This window comes from Scardinius erythrophthalmus (genome assembly GCF_964197995.2).
Source record: "Scardinius erythrophthalmus genome assembly, chromosome: 7".
Taxonomy (NCBI): Eukaryota; Metazoa; Chordata; class Actinopteri; order Cypriniformes; family Leuciscidae; genus Scardinius; species Scardinius erythrophthalmus.
In genome coordinates, this window is record NC_138227.1 from 11220909 (window position 1) to 11247528 (window position 26620).

General features: G+C 36.5%; 1 protein-coding gene across 1 annotated transcript in view; it reads left to right on the top strand.

Moving 5' to 3' along the window:
* Positions 1–1902: 1902 nt before the first annotated feature.
* The window catches only part of tnfrsf19 (tumor necrosis factor receptor superfamily, member 19), a 30088-nt gene continuing 5370 nt past the window's right edge, over positions 1903–26620 (top strand). Inside the window, exons 1-8 of the mRNA XM_081369788.1 lie at positions 1903–2284; positions 3165–3257; positions 4600–4710; positions 11403–11581; positions 14743–14828; positions 24519–24680; positions 26087–26209; positions 26356–26458. Of these exons, the coding sequence (XP_081225914.1) occupies positions 3168–3257; positions 4600–4710; positions 11403–11581; positions 14743–14828; positions 24519–24680; positions 26087–26209; positions 26356–26458 (854 nt within the window). The 5' untranslated portion in view covers positions 1903–2284; positions 3165–3167. The remainder of the gene's footprint in view (positions 2285–3164; positions 3258–4599; positions 4711–11402; positions 11582–14742; positions 14829–24518; positions 24681–26086; positions 26210–26355; positions 26459–26620) is intronic.

Here is a 26620-nt window from a genome sequence, read left to right on the forward strand (position 1 = left end):
ACAAGAGGGCAGTATTAATTAACGACACCAAGGAGGTCTATAATAGACAAACATGCAGACTGCATTCCACTGTGAGCTACTCACTTTAAAAAACAGAGCACTTTAAGTTATTTTTTATGCACATAAATATCATGCAATTTTAATGACACACACACAAAAAAATCAGACTGTGCCTTAAGTACAGCAGGACTCATCCTGCACTGCATGCCTCTGCTCTGAACTTCTTGCTGTTGGAGAATGTTTGTGTGTGTATATGTGAATAGATGTTCAGAAGAGGTTGAATAATGATAATGACATTAAAATGATTAACAGAAATGTTATGAGAGTGCATGTCTTGTGCTCAGAGCCAGTAATCAGAGGGTTTGAGCCCCAAGGAACCAAATCACTGCTGTTCCCTAATTAACTCCCGGTTGCTAATGCTTTTCATTCGATTTTTCATTAGATCTGTTCATAGCTCAGATGTAGTGCATGGGCAGGTCTGCCATGGGAATCTTTGTCCCATGGAGCATTTCGGGTAGCGCTGCTAGTTCACCCCAAGGATTTACTTTGTTTGTGAGATTATGGTCTGGTGCACCACATTAGCTTTGTGTTTACAAGTGAACACATTATGTTGTGCTGTGCAGACCTTTAACAATTAGAATCTACAGCAAGAAAAAGAGGACAGTAAAGAGCCATATTTTCATATGGTATGTGCATGACTCAATGTATGGCCTTTGATTTCAATATTTTTACTCTCTCATGTTTTTAAACAGCAGTTAAATCGCCTCTCAGATTCACAGTTCTGGTCATGGATCTGTGAATTTAATCTGGCCCCTCTATCTGAGACAATGAGTCATTGCACAGATGAAGACATGGCGACCTTGAAAACTAAGCAATTTAAGCAATGTCCAGTGGTGCCTAGTTGTCATGAACATGCTGCACAAAGGCTTTCCTTGTGTCAATAGACTATGTTCCTTCCACAGACTGTTAAAACACAGTTTATGTGACCAAATGAAAATACTGCAAAACATTGCAGGAAACATGGGGGGATCTTTGCATCTAAAAGATTACAAACCCTTGATTTAAAGCAACACTAAGGAACTTTTCCTCTTTGGTCGCCCCACAGGTTGGAAGCGGAATTGTCCATTACCGCTGTCGTAAATAATTTCCCCGCCCGCAACTGTCGCACGCGCCGGCTTTGGAATGAACGATGTCCACTAACAAGGTAGAGTATGTTGCATGATTTCATGAAAGTATGATGTATTGCGACATCAGAAACGAAGGAAAACTAAATAATGACTATTGTAACGCTTGACGTAAAGCAAGTCAAATTTGTAGTTTTCTTATGTCTCATTCGAACTACAGAAACGTGACCCGGTTTGGCTAACTTGCATGGTGTGGTTATAGCAGATATAGGGCTGCAAAGCAAATCCAGAAGTGCGTTTCACCCTGTTACGACTTGATGAACCACTGATACGATTTTGGAAACATTATTTTAAGGTAAAAAATGTTCCTTAGTGTTGCTTTAAGAGAACAGGGAGCATGCATATGCCACAAGTGGCATACAATTCGAGAGTGTAATTCTCTGAAATGACCAGCAGAAGGCATCCAGTACTTGTACATCTTCGAACATTAAATATTACAATAGCGTTTAATTGAACAGCGGATCCAAACAAAAGGTAACCGCGTTTTCACACAAACTTATTTTTGTGAAATGTTCATCTTTTTTCTTAAACAAATGACACTTGGTTTGATATTCTGTTAACTTAATAACATTCCTATTTAAGTGTGACATAAGTCTTCAAATACGTTTTTTGTAACCACAAGAGTGCAAAAGATTCGATTTCAAGAACTCAAACTCGATGTGTGAAAAGTTTCCTCAGCAGAGAATGCAGCCAATCGCTGCGCGGCAGGTGACGTCACGGAGATGAAAGGGAATTCTGCATCAAACACTCGCAGACTGAAGAAGAGAGAGATCAGATCACACACTCGCTGTTGCTGACCGCTTTCACTGCACGTCTGCCTCGGGATCATGCAGATAGTCTGTGCTTTTTTGCAGGTATTCGGATTATGGAGGGGTGTGAGTGAGTGAACAGGCTCGATTAAAGCGCTTCTTGTCCAGGACGTGTGTGTGAAGCTTTGATGTACATGCTGATGGGAGATCAGATTGCAGGCATCATCAGACAGCAGTGTTTGATCTGAACTTTAACTCCAGTGCTGGGACGGGTTCACGAGCTCAGAGCTCAGACCGCATCCTGAACAGCTTTCCGTAGGACACCGGGATCTCACGAGCGACTCGTTATCGGTAAGAAAGCCTTTTTTTTTTTTTTTTTTTTTGTGCACACATTTGCCGAGCTGCTTTGACCGCATATGAATCCATAATTCAATATCCTCAGAAAACTAACTAGTCTACAGAACACACACATAGTGCCTATCTATATAAGAGGCATATTTTTAATTCATTCAGTATAGCATACAATCTTGTTCTATGCCAGGACAAAAAGTAACAGAAATCTTCATATATGGATTTACCTATGGAATTGCCTAATAACCTATATTATAAGGCTAACCAGCATATAAATGAATCATTATTGGGCAATATTAGTGTTTTTAAGAGCTTTTAGTGTTACTTTTTTATGATTCAACCATTAAAAATAAAGTTATTAATCAGCATGTAACCACACACACACACACACACACACACACACACACACACACACATACACATACACACACACACACACACACACACACACACACACACACACACACACACACACACACACATTGTGTTTTCATGTTTTATGGGGACTTTCCATAGACATTGATTTTTATACTGTACAAACTGTATATTCTATTCCATACCTCTAAACCCACCCATCATAGAAAACTTTATGCATTTTTACAATGTAAAAAAAAAAAAAAAAAACATCTCTTAGTATGATTTATAAGTATCTGTATGTTGTTAATTATTTGATTTGAATGATACACAAGCTAATGTAATGATAGTGGGACTTTATTCTTTTTTAACATTTTACCACACAGTATTCTAGACTGGAGATTTATATAAAAAAGGGTATGGATTTATAATAATCATTGTTTGCTTAGCGTTCACACAGTTTTGAGAGATAATGGCAAATAGTGTCTTCCATTAATCATTCATCAAAGGATTTCTGCTTTCACAGTGTATGTGGGAAAGACCTTTCAGAATGCCTCGGGCACCGATCCTCCCCGCGTTCACTCTTCACAGGATACTCGTCCTTCCACTGTGTGTTATGGTACGTTTGGTTCATATCAAGCCTTTTGCTTACTCTTAAACTTTAAGAAGTAATAAATGAATACTTGACTTGCTTGTTTTTTACCTTGAGATGTGCTCTCAGTAAAAAAAGTTGCTGCCTAAACTTTTTAAGTACAATCAACTTGGGTGTTTAAGTCATTTCAACTTAAATTACATTAAACTGATTTAAAAAAAGTTTAATTATTTTGATGAGTTAAAGCAATGTAAAAATATATGTTGTCATAACTTACTGAAGTTTGGGGTCGGTAAGATTTTTTCGTTTTTTGAAAGTCTCTTTTGCTCACCAAGGCTGCATTTATTTGATCAAAAATACAGTAAAAACAATAATATTGTGAAATATTATTACAATTTAAAAGAACTGTTTTTGTATTGAGATATATATATATATATATATATACTGTATATATATCAATATATTTGCATTGTAATTTCCTGTAATGGAAAAGCTGAATTTTCATCATCATTACTCCAGTCTTCAGTGTCACATGATCCTTCAGAAATCATTGTAATGAACCCTTTTCACAGACTGATGACGTTTCCACAGTTATCAACATCGCAAATCTAGTCAAGTTTTTAATATTTTCATTTTCATAACACTATACTGTGTGATATATTACCTTGGCAGTAAATGTCAAAAAGCAAATTAACGTTGCTTTGAGGGTGTTTCAAAATCAACCACTGAGGGAGGGACGGCAAATTTCACATCTTACTCATTCTAACTGATGTAATTATTCTCCCTAATTTTTTCCTCTCTTTTGGAAAGTCGTGGAAACACCATCATGGATTTTATCTTTTGATATCGGAGAAAATGGGAATGCAAAAATTAAGTTTGCTGTAGTCTAGTCTCTCATTCACCGCTTTAGAAGTTTACCTAACTAAACCACTTCTGAAATGTGAAAAGGGTCCATATGCTGATTTGCTGCTCAAAAAAAAAAAAAAAAACATTTCTTATTATTATCAATGTTGAAAACAGTTGTGCTGCCTAATATTTTTGTGGAACATTTTTTCAGGATTTTTTGATGAATAAAAAGTTCAAAAGAACAGCATTTATTTGGAATAGAAATATTTTGTAACATTATGTCTTTACTATCACTTTTGATCAATTTAATGCATCATTACTGAACAAAAAGTATTCATTTCTTTAAAAAAAATTAAATTAAAAATCACTAACCCCAAACTTTTGAACATCAGTGTATTTGTTTGTTCTTGAGAACACAAGTGTAATCATCATTATTTATCTCCACATTTTGGTGCACTCCACTTTGGACAACGTCAAATGACATTATGGAATATTAACCATGCTGGTTTCATGTCCCTCACAGCTTGCAGTTATGGCAGAGGAGAGAAGAGATTGCAGGGAACAGGAATACAAGGATAAGTTTGGGAGCTGTATTCCCTGTCGGCAGTGCGATGCTGGACAAGAGCTGTCTAAGGTTTGCCAGTTCTGCAATAGATTATTAATTTTTTCTTTCAGCCTAATTGGAAACATTGGCGCACATATACTAGTATTTTTAATTTCCTAAAAAGATTACATCTTAAATCAAGAAATAATACCCGAAGCACTCTGTTCCTTTGAATTGGTTCCCATTGAGCTTTATTCTGGAATTCTTTCCTTTCAGTTGACCTACCACAGTCAGATTAATGTGCACATATATTTAGCTTCTACTTCAAGCTGTTTTGTGAAAATAAAAAAGATCCATTACATCCATGCATGCGATCAAATCTGTGATGGAGAGACGCGTTCCCATCAGTTTCACAGAGTTCATGAAAGACCTCTAGACCAAACAGGCCAAAAGCAAAGAGTTCACCAATAGAGAGAGGATGCCAATGTTTTGAATAGCTTGTCCTGACCAATTATTTATTGCTTCCTTCTTTTTATGAAGAGAATGGGTGAACTGCTGTTCTCCTTTGTAGAGCGCTGGCCACGCTTTAATCAGTTACACCCACACTTCTTATCCTCTCCTGCTCACAATCTTTTTTTTTTTTTTTTTTCAAGCCTTTTAATGTCATTGCCACCTCTGAGAATTTCAAGGCCTTGTAAACATGGTGTGAAGAAATTAAGTGGTTTTGTACAATCCACCTAATCTAAACAGTGGTCTGGGATATTTCTGAAGTGTGGAAATCATTACACAGTTCATGCTCGGGGAAATGCATGTACATTAGGCTGTTGGATGCAAACAAATGTAGTGCAGAAGCTTTATTTAACCGCATGACTTTCATGTTAGTACACATGAACACACACTTATTAGTTATACGCCTCAGTGCATCAGATGTTTTTGGCCAATTAATGCTTTGGGGGCCTGAGGAGGTAGTGAATGATTGCCTGCTTTTTCCATTCAAGCACTCGTGGTTTACCCTATTCTTTGGAGCAAGGACAATATCATGTGGAAAAAAACAGTGTTTAAGTTACTTTAGCTTAGTTTCAATGATAAAATGTTTTCTTTTATCCCAGTTTAATATGCAGATACTATAGTATTAGTAGGTTTATCTCCCAAAAAGCATAAACACTTTATCTCTGTGGCGCTATCAAAACATTGCTTTGTTTGTTTGAGCATCCTGACCTGCCCGACAACAGCAACAATGGCTCGACCAATGGCGTAGCTTTCCGTTTGTTGTGACCAATGGTAGATGGTAGGTGTGTTTGGGAAATATGTTTTTTAAAAAATTCTTTTTTTTTCTATAGAAATTACACTTAAACTTAGAATAGCTGTAATAACATTACCAACAGCTTAACATTTTTGTTGTTTTAATGTTTAACACCTCAGAAGCTCTTCCAGACGGTTTGTTTTTGTAAGAGTAGAACAGTTCACATGACGCCCTTTTACTGTTTTTCAAAGCATGACTAGTCAAACAGCAAGTAAAATCCCCACCTACACACTGTCTTTCACCTGAAAAGGCCGATAACAGCTTTGTTGATAGGCATTTTGTAATTGTTAAAGGGATAGTTCACCCAAATATGAAAGTTCTGTCATCAGTTGCTCACCCTCAGGTCGTTCAAAACCTGTATGATGATCCCATACGACTTGATCATCATCCGCCAAAATCAAGCTATGTGTATTCCATGCCCCATGCCAATAAATGCGGGTTGAAATAATCCACTCGGCAAGTTGTCATAACTGAACTCTAATTATTTCTTTCTTTTGGTTTTTGGGTAATATATCACTGAGACATGTTCTTGACAGGTTTCGTAAGATTCACCCTTAAAGCTTACCTTTTGTGTTAAGTGAGAAGTTCAAGGTTTGCTTTGATAGGAAGTATTAATGAGCAGTTCAGGGTAATTTAGCTGATTAGTGTTTTTCGTTTTTTTGAATTAGATGACTTCAAAACACTTGTGTGTCTGAACACGCATTCATCCAGCTTTCTTCTCTTTCACATCCATCCTGCTGTTTTGCTTGGCATTCTCACTCAAATTTGATCTGGAGATTGTGGAAAAATGGTACTTGCAGGTACTGGTTTGGTGAGTTATTTTAGGCAAAATGTTACTGGATGATTCTGGACTGTGAAAACAGGCTTTTGTAAAGAATAGAGTTGGCTGATTTGCTGCATCAATGGCTCCTCATTTTATAGTAATTATCTGACATGTCTGTCGTTGAGGTTCCCCAACATGTAAAAAGCATGACTGCTCAATGATCACTGTATCATTGTAAACATGTCTGTCAAGGCCTTAAAGTGTGTATTGCCACCTTTTGACCATTTGACTTCGATAACAAGGGAGAACAGGAAATGAAGGAGGAAACTGTATTTGTAAATGTTGTGAGCCAGATTCAAACTCCAATTGCCCTTTTGAGCACCACCACAGTACACAGTGATAACTGCTAAACCAAAGATCTGACACATATTACAATGATTTCCGAAGATTCATGTGATACTGAAGACTGGAGTAATGGCAGTTTTGACATGACGGGAATACATTGCATTTTAAAATATATTAAAACAGTAAACAGTTATTTTATATTGTAAAAATATTTCACTACATTACTTTTATTTTATTTTGGTGATCATAAGAGACTTCTTTAAAAAAAAAAACAAAAAAAAAAAAACGTAATTATTCCAAACTTTTGACCAGTAGTGTAGACAAATTCTGAATCTTCATAGGCTTTTATCTGGTGTCCAGCTAAGATTAGGAAATGTTGCAAGCAAGATTCCAACTCCTATATAAACACCACAGCCTAGGGTAATAACAACTAAGCAATGGCTCTGACATGTAGACACTTTCTGAGCCATATCCGGGAGCCTGAATCCTCATCTGGAATCCAGCTAGGATTAGGAAATGTTGCTAGCAAGATTCGAACTCCTCTTGCCCATATGAGGATCACAGCCCATGGTAATAGCGACTGACATGTAGACACAATTTGAGCCATATATGGGAATCCTCATTTGTAACCATCTTGCATCCTTTAGGATTAGTAAATGTTGCTAGCAAGATTTGAACTCCTGTTGCTCATATGAGCACCACAGCCTATATTAATAGCTACTAAGCCACACCTCTGACACATAGACACATTCTGCGCCATATCTTTGAGCCTGAATCCTTATTTGTATTCATCTGGTGTCCAGCTGAGATTCAGAAATGTTGCTAGTAAGATTCAAACTCCTGTTGCCAAAATGAGGACCACAGCTCATATGATGACTACTAAGCCAGGGCTTTGACATGCAGACACAGTCTGAGCCATATCTGGGAGTCTGAATCCTCATTTACATCCATCTGGCATCCAGCTAGAATTAGGAAATGTTGCTAGCAAGATTCGAACTCATGTAACCCATACGAGGACCACAGCTCAAAGTGATATCTACTAAGCCACAGCTCTGAGCCATATTCGGGAGCCTCATTGGCTTTTATATGATGTTCTTATTTCTGTTTGGGCTTCTAAATGCTGGAGGATTCCAGCAGCAAACTCCAACAGAAAAACCACAGGGGGTTCCAGAGCTCCTTAGATTTCCCGTTCCCCCTTTGCTCTGCTGTTGATTATCTCTCCAGGAATGGCATCATGCCTTCAAACGGAGTGACCATACCTCTTTTATTCACCGTCCCCCCCCAATCCTTCATGCCCTGCTGGAGAGAAAGGTCTTATATGGGCTGCGGACAGGCAACAACAGCTGTCATTCTGTTCAGGCACCCTATATGCAGACTTTGGAGGGCCTGTGTTGAGAGAGCCAAATCAGTCTTCTCCAACATTGGCTGAAACCGGGGCCAGGCTTTGTGGAGAGCTCTTGTCATTGGCTCTCTCACGCAGGCCAGTAATCCATGTGTGCCGGAGCTGGGAAACTGGATCGTGGTGTAGAAAGAAGGCCCCTGTTTGAAGCCGATCTCCACGTTAATGATATATGAGCCTCTTCTCTAATCCAGCTCAGTGTGGTGGAATAACAGCGACCTGACTAGGGAAGGGGCAGCTGGGAAAAAAACAATGGTGCAGGGTGATATCAAACCACAAAGGTCCTCTCACTTTTCTATGCATTACGCTCCTCTGCTGGAATGCGACTGGAAGGAACGTGATTGTCAGAGGTGGTGTGTTTGTTGTAAAGTAGTTGTGCTGATTTAAAAAGTCTTAAAAGATTAGTTCACCCAAAAATGGAAATTATCCCATTATTTACTCACCCTCAAGCCATCCTAGGGGTATATGACTTTCTTTCAGCCAAACACAATTCTGAAGCAAACCAAAGCGATGCATTTTTGCAAGAAAAATATCCATATTGATAACTTTATAACCTATAATCATGGGCTTCTGGTAACTTTTTTGTTGGATGGATGAGATTTTTTTAGCTTTAAAATCTAGGGTACTATTCACTCCCATTATAAAGCATAGGAAGAGCCAGGATATTTTTTAATATAACTCTGATTGTGTTTGGCTGGCTTGAGGCTGAGTAAATTATGGGATCATTTTCATTTTTGGGTGAACTAACCCTTTAAAGGTATACTTATTCATTTTTTTTTGTTAATTAAACGTTTTACACATGAAGAAGTAAATAGCACTTTTGAGAAATATGTTGAACACATACATGAAATTAATATTCCAGTCATTTTAGTTGGCATCTACACCACAACAATAGTTCCTCCCAAAGTAAATGTTCTGTTATATTTATTCTTTGGAAACACAAAATGAGATGTTTTGAAAAATTTACATTGAACCAAATTGTGAAATATAAGATCATAAAAAGTACCTTAAGAGTGGTTAAGATGACTTCTCCAAGTCTTCTGATGCCATAGAATTGCTATGTATGAAAAACAAACTCTAGTTTAAGTCATTCTCCAAAAATCTTGTGTCTATTCATTCCAGATATGCTGCTTTGGTTCTTGTACTTCTCATAATGAATCGCAATGCTTCAAGTTTGAATATGCAAAATGGCGAGTTGACGATGACAAAATTTTAGTTTTTGGGTCATCTATTGTTCATGTAGCTGACATGTATCAAAAAAGGACATAAGATTTGTAGTCAGAACTACTTAACGCGCAAAGGAAGACTGTGTGTTTTAAATTAGTGTCATATTGCTGCTTGGTTCCATTGATAAATGGCTTGATTGATGATTTCTGTTGGGTTGGATCGCTGCATAAGGCATAATTTGAATTCCATGCAGCTCTGCTTCAATTATGGTTTGAGAAATCAGGCTCAGTAAAAGCTATCCCTGCAAGATTCCCTAGAATTATACCAATGTGGAAAGGATTAAAAACAAACAAGCGTATTCCAGATTGATTACTGTCAGTAGAGTTTTGAAAAGACTCTGGCATTGTTTATTGAAGTGGGTGGACCTGGAGGGGGGAAAGACTCTTCTGAGTAATGCTAATTAAGCGGCGCTTAAGATTTCAGTTTAGATCCTGGAGCCTGGAAAAAAAGTTTGCTTACATTTCACTTCTTAATGTCAAACTCAATGTGGCAAACCGTCAAAGTCCGACATGTTGTACAGAAACATGCCGAACAAATGTAGTTCGTCACCGTTCAAGGAAAGACCGTTCCCAACCCATTAGAACGTCTTCCCAACTAAATTTTCTCTCTTTTGTGTGCAAAATTCTGGTGTTTAGTTACTAGCTACTAGTTGCTAAGCTAAAGGCAACTGTATTTTGTTCCTTTGTTATATTGCTCATTCATTCGGCTAAAATGGCAAGCTTGCTCATTTTGTTCATGTAGACACTTTCTCTGTGGTCTCTTTGTTATGTTTTCTTAGGCCGGCATGAGTACAGTGAAATCGGCCTTATATTATTACACAAACTGCACAGTTTTAGATCTTTTATTGAAATTAAATAGGCCTGTATTTAGGGAACAATGCAAAGGGTGTTGTCTCGTATAATTCAAGAGCGCTGAGAATTCTCCACGACCACACAACTTGACATTGAGACCTCTCCTCAAGTTTCCTTTGCGGTTTGGATTTGCGTAAAACAGATCGCTTTTCTGGGTGAATATCATCAAACCAGTCAAGAACATGTCTGGGTTATATTTCACTCCAAAATCAAAAGAAAATAATATGCAATTATAATGTGCTTAAAGAACATAAATGAATGGTATATATACATATATACCATTCATTTATGTTCTTTATATATATATATATATATATATATATATATATATATATAAAATGTATTTATAATACATAAAAAAAAATCCCCCCCAAAAAAATTGGATTCTGTGGTTAGAAACACTTTATTGTGCATGTGTTTGTATTATTAAAATCTTTGTGCTTTGTAAATCTTTTATTTTAAAGGGCTTTCTTTTTCTGCGTTCCACATACCAAAACCTCTCAATATCAATATTTCTCAGACACACTTTAGCCGAAGACAGGCCTGACAAAACCTCTGCAATAAACTCCCAATAAACCAACAATGGGCGTCCCCGTGGGCCTTTCTGATTCAAATGCGGAGCCCTTCGGGGGCCCGGAGCAGAAGGCTGTCCATTGATCCCGTGAGAGTCAGGGAGATTATTGCCTGTGTAAGATAGACTCTCTCAAAAGAAGCTTGGCCTTTGTTCAGCTGGGGGATCACACACACACACACACACACACACACACACACACACACTGTGATCATTATTTCATCTCGGCTTCTTGTTAGTCCACATTGGCGCTTTTCTTTAGCGCGGCTCTCCCTCGCCCTTCCCTTCCTCGGCAGTGAGATATCTTCCGTTAATCCTCACAGGAATGTGGCTTTGGCTATGGGGAGGATGCCCAGTGTGTGCCCTGCAGAGCCAGTCGCTTCAAAGAGGACCGCAGCCTGCAGAAATGCAAGCCCTGCCTGGATTGTTCTCTACTCAACCGCTTCCAGAAGGGGAACTGCTCCACCACGAACAACGCCGTCTGCGGAGACTGCCTGCCCGGGTGAGTCAGTCATAGGAGCGCAATTATATAGAATAAATAATGATGGGCGTTTTCCAACACCAAGTCGGTCTATAATACACTCTTAAAAATAAAGGTTCCAACAGAGGGGTTTTCGCAATGATGCCAAAGAAGAATCATTTTTGGTTCCCCAAGTAAATACATTTCCTTAGTGCGAAGAACATTAGAAAAATTTTACTATAAAGGAAATTAATTCTGTCATTAATGTCATTAAAACTGTAAGACTTTCGAACACACAAGAATGAACCTCATTTGTTCTTTCACATCAAGCAAACATGCTTGAGCTTCTGTTTACCATATCTGACGTGTGAGTTGATCAATGTTTATGTGAATAAAAGCCTAAATTCAATCTATTCATCATATAAAGCGATTGTCTCTTCAGAAAATTTGGAATAAACCTCTCCATTCATTTGGATTAGTTTTACAATCTCTTTATGAACTTTTTGAAGCATCACAGTGGTAGTTGCGTAGCTGTCAATGGAGGGACAGAAAGGTTCTTCATGAAACCATAAATGCAACAGTCGTGTTTCGATAATTCAATTCAAGGTAATTAATTTTTTTAACAATAACTTATAAACATTTAAAGACAGACTTACTGTGATGTCCAATGTTGTTCATCAATGGTGTAAGCTTTTGTTGAATCCATCTGTTTGCATTTTTTCCATTTATTATAAAAAAAATTGTGTATAACAGCAGAATCCATTGTTAAAAACTACATTACCCATGATGCTGTAGGGAAAACCCCACCAATCAGAGTCTGTGGGAGCAAATTGTGCCAAAAGATTTCTGCAAGGCTCTTCACTCCCATGAAGCACCGCAAATTATGTAATAAAGTCAGTCTCCCTTCTATGGAAGCTTGTTTCCGCCACTGAATAAAACATTTTAAAAGATAATTGCGACTTTCTATCTCACAATTGCGAGTTTACATTTCTCAGAATTGCGAGATATAAAGTCAGAATTGCGTGAAATAAAGTCGCAATTGCGTGTTATAAAGTCAGAATTGCAAGATATAAAGTCAGAATTGCGTGATATAAAGTCAGAATTCTGACTTTTTTTCTCGCAATTGCGACTTTAAATCACGCAATTCTGACTTTATAACACGCAATTGCGACTTTATTTCACGCAATTCTGACTTTATTCTGACATCTTTTCTCAGAACTGTGAGATATAAAGTCCAATTCTAAGGAATTTTTTTTATTTTTTTACCTCAAAATAGTTTATATCTCACAATTCTGACTTTATAACACACAATTGCGATTTTATATCATGCAATTCTGACTTTATATCTCCCAGTTGCGTATTATAAAGTTAGAATTGCGTGATATAAAGTCGCAATTGCGAGATAAAAAGTCAGAATTCTGACTTTATTAGACGCAATTGCGACTTTATTTCACGGAATTCTGACTTTATATCTCGCAAATCTGAGAAATATAGTCAGAATTGCGAGATGTAAACTCGCAATTGTGAGATAAAAAGTCGCAATTATCTTTTAAAATGTTTTATTCTGTGGCGGAAACAAGCTTCCATACCCTTCGCTCTCAAAATACTTAAAGATTTTGTATACATACTGTTTATGCATATTTTTCACTAAACTTTAAATATATTGTTCCTAAAGATATAATCATCTTTGAATGAATAGTTTTATATTTCTCCATAATTTTTAATCCATTATGTCATTTGCAGTGCTTTATGGGATTGTAGTTATTTTCCTTATAGCCTTTAAGTACAGTTTTTTTTTTTGTCAGATTTTCAAAAAAAAATGTTTGCTTTAAATAAAAGTTTGTAATGTTGTGATTCACCTTGTAGCTGGTTGGTTTGGTTCACGGCTTATAATGCTTTAGCAAAGACTTTTTTTAAAATCCCTATGGGAAAAATAAATGGAACAAATACTTCCGGAACCAACACTGCTGAAAAAGTGGGCGGTCACTAACACACTCTATGAGGAACCTTTATTTTTGAGAGCACACAGTCATTCTGAAACCCAAACTGTATTTACATGCAGTAATGTATGTAAAGAGTAAAGAGCTCAGCTTTTTGAACTCGACTGACATGAGTTACACACACTTTAGCCCTCCAGCCCCAGTAAGTGAAGCTCAGTTTAAAGTCCAGGTCAGGGAAATCAACTCAAGGCCTTTGGTTGTGCCCAGACATGCCCTAGAAGCTGAAACATGTCAGGTTTATGAAGACCTGCGTTTCGCTATCGCTGCAAGAGTTACTAGTTTCCCCACACAGCAGCATCCTGCTCTCACCAGATAAGTTTTTAATAACTTTTGATTACCCATAATTAAGTGCTTTGGCACAGTAAGACATGCTACAGGCAACTCTTCACATTACCTTCATCCATCATTCTTAGGGCTGTTACTGTAATGGTGGAATATTTCTGACATTGTAATGGATAGATTTCCTCTAAAGTTGATTAATTAATTAGGGCTGTCAAGTAATTATTGCCCCCTAATCCAGTTTTCTAATAAAGGATTTTCCAGAGACATTCAATTAAAAAACAGCAAGACATAAGCATGTGTACATAATCCAACAACTAAAAAATATCTCAGACAAGAGTGTGTGAACTGTGTAAGCTAAACGACCTGTAAGCCTAGATCGATTGTAAGTTGGATTGCTTTAAATTGTATTTGACTTCTAAAGCCACATTTTGTCTATCCACTTGTTTAATAATCTGCAACAATAATGAATGTGATGTCTTTGAATTAAATGCAGTTGGTGGATTTTCTCAGCAAATATTGATATAGATTCCGGATCAGTAAGATTTTTGTTTTATGTTTTTGAAAGAAGTCTCTTATGCTCAAAAAGGCTGCATTTATTTAATCAAAAATACAGTAAAAGTAATATTTTATAATATTATTACAGTTTAAAATAACTGTTTGTAAACAGTATTCCTGTGATCAAACCATAGTTATTTGAAATAGAAATCTTTTTGTAACATTAAAAATGGCTTTACTGGCATTATTTTTTTTAATCAACATAGTGTATTTTTGCTAAATAAAAGTGAATTAACAAAATGACTCGGAACGAGTTGATTTACAACTCCAAAATTATTAATGCAATATAATAATATAATAAAAATAATAAATAAAATGCATTATTTTTTTATTTAATCTAAATTAATATGCATTTTATTCTTACAGATTTTACAGAAAGACGAAGTTAAGTGGATTTCAGGATATGGAGTGCATCCCATGTGGAGACCCGCCGCCACCATATGAACCGCACTGTAAGCACATTTATTAATTAATGATAAATACAAACTTTTTTGAAGGTATTTCAGTGCTTGATGAAAATGTCCGGTGCATTAATTTACTCAGGAAAAAAACATCAGCATCAGATCACAGTTTGATTTAAATGTCAATGATAATGTCTTCAAAAGGTTTCTTCATCCAAAAGTGAAAATTATGTCATCAATTATTCTCAGTAAATTTTTTTTCACATCAAATTAAACTAAATAAAAATGAGATTAAGTTTAAAGGGCCCTACACACCAGGACGAATATCGGCGCGCGTTATTCGCCAGCGTTTTTCAACGCGTTTTTTGTGTTCACACCCAAGCGATTCTTGCTGACGATGAGCCGAGTGAACATGCAAATTCATTCCCTGACATTAGATGGCGCTTAATACCACTCCATAACAGTTCTCTTTTATCAAGATTTTTGTAGTCGCTGTCGCGTTTGTCATATAGTTCTTTATGTTCCGACACCAACGAGACCAGAAGCTCTACATTCATCTTGCCTTGCATCTTCCTCGCCTTATTTCTTCCCGGCAGTGTAGACGCTACTTGGTGTATATCTTCTTCACCGTTACGTATGTGTGCTCGGCAAGACCGTTTTGTGTTTGAGCGCCCCCCAGTTGTGTTTTACTGTAACTTCAGAAGCTCCAGACACGTGAACAAAAGCGGCAATCTCATTGGTCGGATAGTTTTTGACGCGGTGCGTCAAACCAAAAAAACGAACCCGAGGCGTTTTTTAAAAAATTACGCTTTTACGCGTGGCGTTTTCCACGTCGGTGTGCACACTCACATTGGCGCCCTTTGTTTAGTTACTAGGCGTTAAACGTTGGCGAATATCACGTGCGAAATTCGTCCCGGTGTGAACAGGCCTTAAGTTTACAATTAAGTTACAAATGTTATATTTTGATTTCAGTTATTATTAATCTGTTATTACATTTTAACAATTAACATTTTTTATGGTTATAGTTTTAGTTAACTATAATAATCCTGCTCTCATGTCATTCTAAACCCATGGAACATGAAATAATATATCTTACAGAATGTCCTAGCTGCTCTTTTCCATACCATTAAAGTGACCATTGAGCCTCATAAAAGGACAAGAAAGCACCACAAATGTTCCACATGACTTGTGCTTTATATTCCATATCCCATAACATAGTTTGAAAACATGCAAATGAGAGCTAATGTGAAGGGCAAGATTATCGGTGAATCAAATTCACTTAGAATGAAATCAAAAACAATCAAAAACATAATCCGGGTGAGTACACGATGACAGATTTTTTTAGGGTAATCCTTTAAAAGGGTCCATCATACTAACAGTTGCATTAATAATAATCTGTGAGATGATGATCCACTCAGTCTCGGTGATTCATCCAGCAGTATTTTACAATCAAATAAATGCCTTTTTTACAAGTCAGAACATATAGGCGTAGGTAATAAACACAAGTCTCTGTGTAACTGTTGGAAACTGCATGGCTCTCTTCCGCAAATACACACATGGGTATGTTAAACACGCAGCGTTTCACAAAGCAGTGTATTGTTCTCCTGCAGTCTGTGGCTCTAATTGGGCTCGTTTTACCCACCGGTGAGGGCCATTGTACGGAAGCTTGTGTCTTTGGCAGTCACACAGGGAGAGAACTTCTACCTTATAAAATGAAGTGTGACTTCCAGAGGTTTGAGATTTTTGCAGCTGCTGCATGTGGAGGTTTGTAGGGCAGAGTTTGAGCCAGGACTAACACTCCTTCACCAGATACTGTCCTATAGGCATACAGGTCGGCTCCACCCTGAAGAATCTCCTCTCTGGATAAACTCTGGTTTATTATGTAATCATAATGCATTTTTTTCAGGACTGTTTTTCCATAATAGAAAAGTATGAAAGAAATTACTTGTGGTTTTGTCTCCATACAGAAAATGATAATGATTTCTTGGTTAAAAAAAAAAAAAAAAAAAAAAAAAAAGTTAAATAAAAAATAAATAAAAATAAATAAAAATAAAAAACAAAACTAAATAAAATAAAATAAAATAAAATAAAATTAAGTTAAATTAAATGAAATAATAATAAAAAAAATTAAATTAAATTGAATAAAATAGAGATAAAATCATAGAGAAAATAAAACGATTGAGAATTATTTTAATAACTATCATAAATTATAAAATAAAATATAAAATAACATTTTCTTTAAAAAAAAGGAATTTAAAATGAAACAATGAGCATTGGCATTCTACAAAAAATAAAAAATAAAGATTTCTTTGTTTTTGAAAATTATTTGTAAGAATTTCTTTTAAAAACATTCATAAATTTTAACATAAAATAAAATATACAATTTAAAAATAATTGTAAAAATGGCTTCATAGAGAAAATAAAAATATGTTTTGGTTTTTGAGAATTGTTTAATTAACTATCAAAAACAAAAATATAAATCTCTGGATAAAAATATAAATCCCCCCCTCCCCCCAGCAAGTGTCTGAATGCCAAATAGTTAACACGTAATTGTAGGTTGTCGTGTTGAAAATCTGCAGATATCAAAACAAATGTTTTTAAATGCTCCTTTTGGACTTTGGAAGAAGGTGTTTAGTTACTGTACATTATCCTTTGTTTATGATGCGCTAAGATCAGCAGTTTCTTTGCACGTCTGTAGCTCGACTTCAGGACCAGAACTGAATCTGATGCAGGAACTCAAAGCTGCTCTGACCCATTGTGCGTGCAAACGTCTGAAAAGACTCCAGAGCGTTCCTGTCCTCTGGCATTATCTGACAGAGGGTGGTGAAAACTCAAAGGCCTGATGGTTTTAATAGCCCCCACGTCGGCCCGGGGCAAACACGCAGCTGCACGAGGAAATCTGTCTTTAGAGAAGACCATAAATCCAGAAACACTCTGGTCTCCTTGGCCCATCCTGAGAGCGAAAGGAAGAAAACAGCATTTTATGGGTTCCTCTAACTGCTTTAATGTGTTTCATCTGCTGCTGTCTTTTCTTGTCATGGGATAGCTCTAAATATTTGGCAAAGCCCCTCACAGCTGTCCCATCTAAGCATCTGAACTGATGTGAAGCCAATTTACCAAGGGGTCACATGAGAGCCGGGCGGCTGCTGGGCCGGTAATGGGTGAGAGTAATATAAGCTGGCATTTTTGCTTTTGCGAAACACCTCTGATTTAACTCTTACTAGGATTCAATCACAAAGCTACTGAATTTAGAGCCTCTTGAAAAGCACTGAACATATTGAAGAAAGCTTGAGCTGCAAGAGTGTGAAAGAAAACGAGTGGTTTGGTATTTTGACCTGAAGGGGATTACTTCACATTGGCTCAGGCCATAGATCATAATTAGCGATGGCTTTCATCTTGGAGTCTCGTGTCTTGTTGAGGGTCACTGATGGACTCATTTGATTAGTCTGATGAAGCACTACATAAAAGACAATCCTGTGATTAAAAACAGATAATAACTTCATATAACAGTATGAGAATAGGTGAAAAACTAGTGAGCTGCATTCAAGTATTTGTAAAAAATTATAGTAAAAGTAGTAGTAGTAATAACAACAACAATAATACAAATATACACAAGTATTCAATATAATATAATATACTTAATAAAAATATTAAATATACACAAATATATTATACAACATGTAATACTATATAATACTAATACTTTCAAATGGTAAAAATAAAATATTAATTGCAAATTATTATTATTATCATTAATAATAAGTATTCAATAAAATACAATATAATACAAATTTTAAATATACACAAGTACATTATACAGTATATAATACTGTGTATATATATATATATATATATATATATATATATATATATATATATATATGTATATATTTATATATGTATGTGTGTGTATATATATATATATATATACAGTATATATATAGTTATAATAGTTGTAATAATAGTAATTATATAGTAATAATTGTAATAATAGTTGTTATAATAGTAATTTTTAAATAGTTAAAATAAAATATTCATTGCAAATTATTAATATCATCATTAATGATAACAATAATAATAAATAAGTATATTATAGTATATTACACAATATTATATGATACTGGACTGGACTATTATATGATACTCTCTCTCTCTCTCTCTCTCTCTCTCTCTCTCTCTCTCTCTCTCTCTATATATATATATATATACATTTATAAATTAGATATAATATAACATTAATAATAATAAATATACACAAGTAGTATAAAATACTGTATTATTATTGTTATTGAAAGTATTGTTAAATTGTTCAAAATTGTATAGAACATAAATAATAATAGTAATAAATTGTATATATATAGTGTATAATACATTATTAAATATTAATAATTATTAATATTATTATAACAAAAGAGTGGATAATGATTCATTATTAAGAATAATTATTATTAATAATTGTTTTTTACAATTTGACAATTTTACACAAAAAGTGTGTGTGCTATTTTTGGATTATTGTGCCGCTCAACCTCTACTTAAATCACTTGTGAATCGAGTGTCCTGTGCATTTCACATTAATTTTTTTTTTTTTTTTTCACTTATGTTGTTCCATTTTGGTTGTGATGCTGGCTGTGTTGTAGACAGCAGGGTCACTCTCTAGGTTTCAGAACAGAGCTAAATTTGACCCTTCCAGCTTAAAAGCCCCAAGCTTGGCAACTAATGAAGTGAAAAAAGGTCTCTCTTTCATGGAGCGTTTAATAAGAAACCTGCTTGGAATTTCGGGATCTAGATCAACACAGTCCTCTATGCTACTTGCCCCACAGTTGTGTCGGACTCAAGGCCATGTGTTTCAGTGTGGCATTCTCTAAAGTCAACAGCCGCACATATCAAAGAGAGCAGTCTATTGGCTCATAGAGCGCAGTGTGTGATAGTATCAGCAGGTGAGATCTTTTCAAGGGCCGCCCTTTGTCTGTGTTTGCTGCAGCTGTGGGCCGCTGATAAGAGGGGAAACGCTTTGGTTTTGGGGGGAGGTGAAGGGAAGGAGGACAACACACAGCTGGGCCAGATTTGCTGGCACTGAGACATGACAGTGTAGATAGAAGTACAACTCTGAGCAAACTCTGAAGTTCATGCTGGTTCTTTATGGGGTTCTGCTCATTCACATATCTGTCTCCTTTTTCTCTTTCTGTACACATGCAATTTTTTTGGATTTGGGAAACGGGATCAGGACATGATGCAGATTGGACTTGAACCTGCATAACCTATATGAGCACCAAAGCACAACTTGTGCTAACCATCATGGCTTTCAAAAACCAAGAACCCTAAGTATTAAACTTCAGCATGTTAATCATCCTGTAATCATTCCTCAAATCGTGTGGATTGTTGAGGAGATTTTTTTTTTTCGATAAAATCGTTAAAAATATTCCATAGAGCCCAAAGTATTCCTCCGTTTTGATGCAAACGCCTAAAAAAATTACGATGGTATGACGCCATTTTGAAATCAGGAGTTTGTTTCAGGAGTTCGAAACGATAACTTCTCCTTAAAATCAGAGGGAAATGATAGGCGAATAATAGGCTGATGTAGAAGCACCTCATCCTGGTTGTAAGCCTAAACTTGACATAAACTGGAAACTTGTCCCTCAAATCCGATTGGTTGATTGGAATGTTGTTCTAAGATGTTGATCCAGAAACATGCTGTACTTGGTAAAATCACGTTCACCATTCAAACTCAGTCATAGAGACTTGGTGGAATCGGAAAATAACCGCTTAGCAAATCTAGCAGCCACCCAGTAACACCTTAGCGGCCTCATAACAACAATGCTAAATATTGCTCGACATTGTCACTATAGACTAAATGATGAGCTCTGCACCTATAGTTTTGATTATGCCTTCAAACGAAGTGCACAAAGGCTCACATCTTCAACAAAGAAACTTCTTTTGAGGGCTCAACTGATGTTGACATTGTCTCACAAAGAGCACTTGTATCTGTGAAGGCCAAGCCCATGTTTGCTTAATGATTAATTTACCGTAGAGCAAATAATGAATGCTTGTGTTCATCCAATGAAAAGATGTTAAACAAAGATCTGGTTCATATTTAACTTCATTACAGCAAAATAATACTTCGGCATAAAGAAGTCCACAGGCTTTATTTCTGTGTGTTGTTGTCTTTGTTCCGAACGTCTGACCGTCTAGGATTTGCAATAGGCATGTCTGTACTTAACTATGTTTTGATGTATTCTACAAAAACAAAAACAATACAAAAACTCTTTTACATTAAACTACGTTTTTGCATTTTCATGTAGAAGTCTTTGAAGTCTGTGCAAAACTTGTTTGCTATGTATTTTTTGACTATTGTGCTGTTAGCTTAGCTACAAGCAAACATCAGTCTCTGCTGAAATCAATAGAGCGTATTAGTGCCCGCCCACTTTTTCAGAGACCTTGCTTTCTGGAAGTATTTTTCCCATTCATTTTCTCCGTAACATTCGAAACATTACAGACAAAATTGCAGAAAATTGGTTTTAAACTTTAACTCCTTCCCTGCCAGCGTTCTTTTTAAAAAAAAGGCCAGCCAGCGGCAGCATGTTTTTATAATTTTCACAAAATTTTCATCGTGCATTCTTTTTCATTTTTCAATTGAATGTGGGTAAATTTCATAAAAAAGCAATATATTGAGTATTTTATATGGGAAACACTGAAGTGTTCTTTTGGCACAATTTAAGGTTCTCTGATTGGTGGAATTTGTTCCACCAATCCAGGAAAAACATGTTTCTGGATAAACATTTTTGTTGGTCCTGGAACAACATTCCAATCAACCAATCGGATTTGAGGGACAAGTTTATATTTTATGTTAAGTTTAGGCTTAAAACCAGGGTGAGGTGCTTCTACACCAGTGTTACTCACCTATCATTTCCCTATGATTTTGGGGATACGTTATAGGTAGGGGTAGGGATAGAGTTAGGACTAAATTTTCGGGCAAGAATGTTGTTCCAGGATCAACAAAAGATGTTGATCCAAGAACATGTCTTGCTTGGCAAAATCACGGTAACCGTACACATAGATGCCACATTCGACCGCTTCAGACACATCTTGGAACAGTCAACATTTCAGTCAGATACTGTCGTCAAGTTTTGAGTTTTCCAAGATGCCACAACATTGCACAGCCTGTTTTTTTTTAAAAAAAACGCCAAGATTTAACAAATGGGATCCCCTTGCACAAGTGAGAATGTGTTGGCTTGTGTTTTTCTATGTATTTACTCAATACTACAGGTTTTTAAATTATGCTAACATTTTAATGTTGTGTTGGCTAACATCTTCATCTTGTTGCATTGTGTTACTGATAAACTAAATCCTATGAAAATCACCAAGTCTGTTGCAGATATTGATCCAACTACGGTTGCAGACGCAGTCAACTCGCTCTCGGGTGTTCATGGACAGGCTTTGACTCTTCCAATATGACAGATAACTTACGTTTATCATTGTAAAAAATGATTTGGTCAATCAGTTAGGACAACATATGTTTTTACATTGCTTTAGCTCATCAAAATAAGTTGAGCAAGTTATACAAGCTCATTTGTTTAAATCCGTTTAATGTAATTTAAGTTGAAATGACTTAAACATCCAAGTTGATTGTGCTTAAAAATTTAAGGCAGAATTGTATTATTTTTTTACATTGATAGAGGCACATAGAAACCGGGAATAAAAGAGAATCTATGTTTATATATCTGTTACCGGCAAAGTGTGAAATCCTGGTATTGTATAGAATGCCTAGGCAATGTATAGAATGCTTGATGGTTTTTGGCAAACGTTTATAAGTTATCGTTAAAAAGCGATTCCCCTTTGAAGAAAATGAATGGTCTGTTGTGAATACAGAGTCTCCTGTGCACTTCACGTAAAGTAGTTGTTAGCGCATTGTGTTTCTGGGTAGTAGCTAACTATAACTGTTACTCGATTAACTCCTACTTGCGAAATAAACATTTATGTGAACGTACACACTTTAAAGCTCACCACACAACCATTTTCCAAGTCCTAAGTGATGCATACATTGATGTACACACCAGATAACATGATAACCCCAATTATCTCGATGACTTAATAGTCGGTGTCAGTAGAACACTGAGTGTAAAACCCCTTCTTCAGGCTAGATCAGTCACTTGATAGTCCTTGGCGTTTTCTCAGATGGCTGTTGTCTTCAGGGTTGGGAAGGATCTCTAGACGGTGACATCAGAGATCCTGTGGTGCCTTCAGACTGTGGCAGCTGTTTTCTCAGGCTGATTACACATTCCCCAACCGACTTCAAACATATAGCAGTGACTGCCCATGGCCTTGATCTGCCTCTTAATAATGGGCTCGCTAGACTGGCAAGTGAAGGCCCGACTGGCCCGGGGTAAAGGGGTGAAAAATTATCGGCAGGCTGGGAATGTGCCCTTCACCTCCAGGACATTTCTGCTATTTAAACCCCGTTTTCTTTGGAGCACATTCCCAGCCGCAACCACAGCGAGAGGAGACATGTGACACACACACTCACACACACACACAAGCTCGGGCTTTTGGTTTTGGCAAGTTCAGTGGAAGATGAAACAGAGTGGGTCACATCATGGTGTTAAAACGGAAAGTGTAGTAGAACATGAAAATCTCTTAATGATGTTATGGATTTTATAACACTAGTATAAAAACCTATATGAAACTCTTGTGGGAACCCATGGCAAATTGAGGCCACGATATACTCACAGCGAAGTTCTTCTTTGTTCTTCGCTCAGGGTTTTGCTCAACTTGCTGTTTGCGAACATTCTGACAAGGAGTGGCGTTTGGATGAATACAGTATGCTTTGAACAGACTGAGCAGAAAAGATTTCCGTGTCAAAGAAGGTGGAGCCTCAGACCACACCCACCTATTACGTATTCATACAGACCTATGGCAGTTTATATAAGCGTATTGGGGCCTTTAGCCTTCTGGGCAGTGTTATTTTAGTATTATGTTAATAGTTAAAAGCCAAATACCTTATTTGGAAAGGCACGGATAATGAATAACACGATTCTACGGAGCCTCTTAAGGGACATGGTGAAAAAATATGAGATGGAAGGAGATATTATATTTCAGTGCTTTTGCGTTCGCTCGCAATCGTTTGCATTCCCTGAGAAAGTTGCGAGAGTCATTAAATGTTATTCGAAATCATTTAAATATATGTGTTTTTCTCCATTACCATGTCCCTAGGCCTAGGGCTCCATTGAAAGCGTTATTCATTATCCGTACCTTTCCGAATAAGGTATCGTATTTGGGTACATTCTTAATTTTGAGTTAAATTTTATTGTTTCCGTTTTCATTTTAATTTCAGTTAAATTTTCTGGCAATTTTGTTATGTGCTTTTGTAATTTTTATTAGTTTTGGCTTAAAAAAAAAGAATATATATATATATATATATATATATATATATATATATATATATATATATATATATATATATATAATTTGGCAAAATTTGGCAACTAACTGAAATAAGTTGGGTGACTTCTGGCAATTGCGAATTTATATCATATAATTCTGAGAAAAAAGTCAGAATTGTGAGATAAAAAGTCGCAAATATCTTTTAAATGGTTTTATTCTGGTGCGGAAACAAGCTTCCATTAAATTCTCCTTTTGTGTTCCACAGAAGAAAAAAAATCCACCTATATAAGGGTGAGTAATTGAGTAAAAACGGAACTTGAGGCTCTCAGTGACCTCACTTCCTGTCTCGTGTGTATCTTTCAGGTATGGGACGAGTGAATCTTGTCCCGCTCCAGCCTCCAGCGACCAGTCCCAGAGACATGGCTCTAGCAGCGGTCATCTGCAGTGCGCTGGCCACAGTCCTGCTCGCCCTCTTCATCCTGTGTGTCATCTACTGTAAGAGACAACTTCTGGAGAAGAAACCAGGTGACCTATGTGGATGTGGTTTAAAGCTTGTGGAATAATTGTATCATTTTATAATTACAGTATAGCTATATAATAGAAAGTGTTTCTAATCACTCCATACAAATTTACTTATTTGATAGCAGTGGTGCTGCTACTACACTTTACTGTAAGCGGTGGTTATTTGTATTTATCTGCTATTGTACCATGTTGATACACCAGTTGACATTGCAATGATGCTGACAGATCTGACTTAAATTCTGATGTAAAAAAAGATAAACTATAGGTGCATCCCAATTCGCGTACTATTCTGTTTTGTCGTATAATAGTGCGAGTAGTGTGTTCACACTGAAAATTACAAAAAAGAAAAAGTGCACTTTAAATACCTGTATGATCCACTTAATGAATAGAAACAACGAAGTGTGGAATGTTGGGCACTTCATACACTCGACTGTCGCAGCTTTAATTACGTAGCGGAAGGAGAGGGGCATCAGACTCCAATGTTGAATGACAAAATAACCTTATAAAGTTCATACACTACACTGTTGAGTACATATTAGTGCATAAGTACATAGTGTATAAGTGCATATTGTAAGGTGCGTCATTTGGGACACAGCTTTAGTTTATTATAGTTTTTTAATAATTCACTGAACAAAATTATAAACTCAACACTTGTTTTTGCCCTCATTTTTCATGAGCTGAACTCAAAGATCTAAGACTTTTTCTATGTACACAAAAGGCCTATTTCTCTAAAATATTGTTCACAAATCTGTCTAAATCTTAGTGAGCACTTCTCCTATGCCGAGATAATCCATCCACCTCACAGGTGTGGCGTATCAAGATGCTGATTAGACTGTATGATTATCGCACAGGTGTGCCTTAGGCTGGCCACAATAAAAGGCCACTCTAAAATGTGCAGTTTTACTGTATTGGGGGGTCCGGGGGGCCCAAATAGGCCTTTCGTGTACATAGAAAAAGTCTTAGATCTTTGAGTTCAGCTCATGAAAAATGACAAAAGTGTTGCGTTTATAATTTTGTTCAGTGTATGTTTTAAAATGTAATTTATTCCTGTGATGCAAAGCTGAATTGATGAATAGAACGTTCAACAGACAACATAAAAGTCTTTATTGTCACTTTTGATGCATCCTTGCTGAATGAAAGTAAAGTAAATCTTACTGACCTCAGACATTTGAGCAGTATCTATATCAATAATTGATACAACATTGGTGTCTTTTATCATGTCACTGTTGCTGCTATTCTATAAAAGCCACCTGAGTTTGTGTGGTACATGGATCTTACCATGATTTAGTCTGTTTTAATGCTTTTTTATTTTAAAGTAGTTAATTGTTATCCTTTAAACTTATGAAACTTCACAACAGTTTTATATACTGTATCTGTTTATGCCGTTGTTTCATGTGCCGATGCCTCAGTTTCGTTGAGGTCCCATGAAGGTCCTTATGTGGGTTCAGAGTTGTCTTGTCTGGACCGGCGAGTTCTGGAGTTTTCCCAGCGGCCTTGTTGTCACTGCCGTCCCGGATCAGGACAGTCCTGCGGTGAGTTTCACACAGCTTTCTCTTGGACGAGTTAGTCAGTAATTATCTGTCAGATGAGCATTTTATTAATCCCACACAGTTCTGGAGAGTCATGGGAATGTTGATTGTCATCATGATATTAGACTGATGTGCAGTTTGTTTTCCAGGTCCTGTACACCTGATCCCGTCTCTGTGCTGCGATGACACCTGGAGCCAGAGCCGTGGCCGTGAGTGTCGGCCCTTTCCCTCGCAGAGCAGTCTCAATGAAGGGTGGGTTCTTCATCATTTACATGATGTTAACAGAGCTCTGGGTTCTAGATCTTTAGATCATATTCAACAGATTAATTTTCCAATTCTGACAAACTTTATTTGGTTTTCAACATACACTACCGTTCAATCAGTATTTATTTGGTCCAAAATACAGTTTAACTG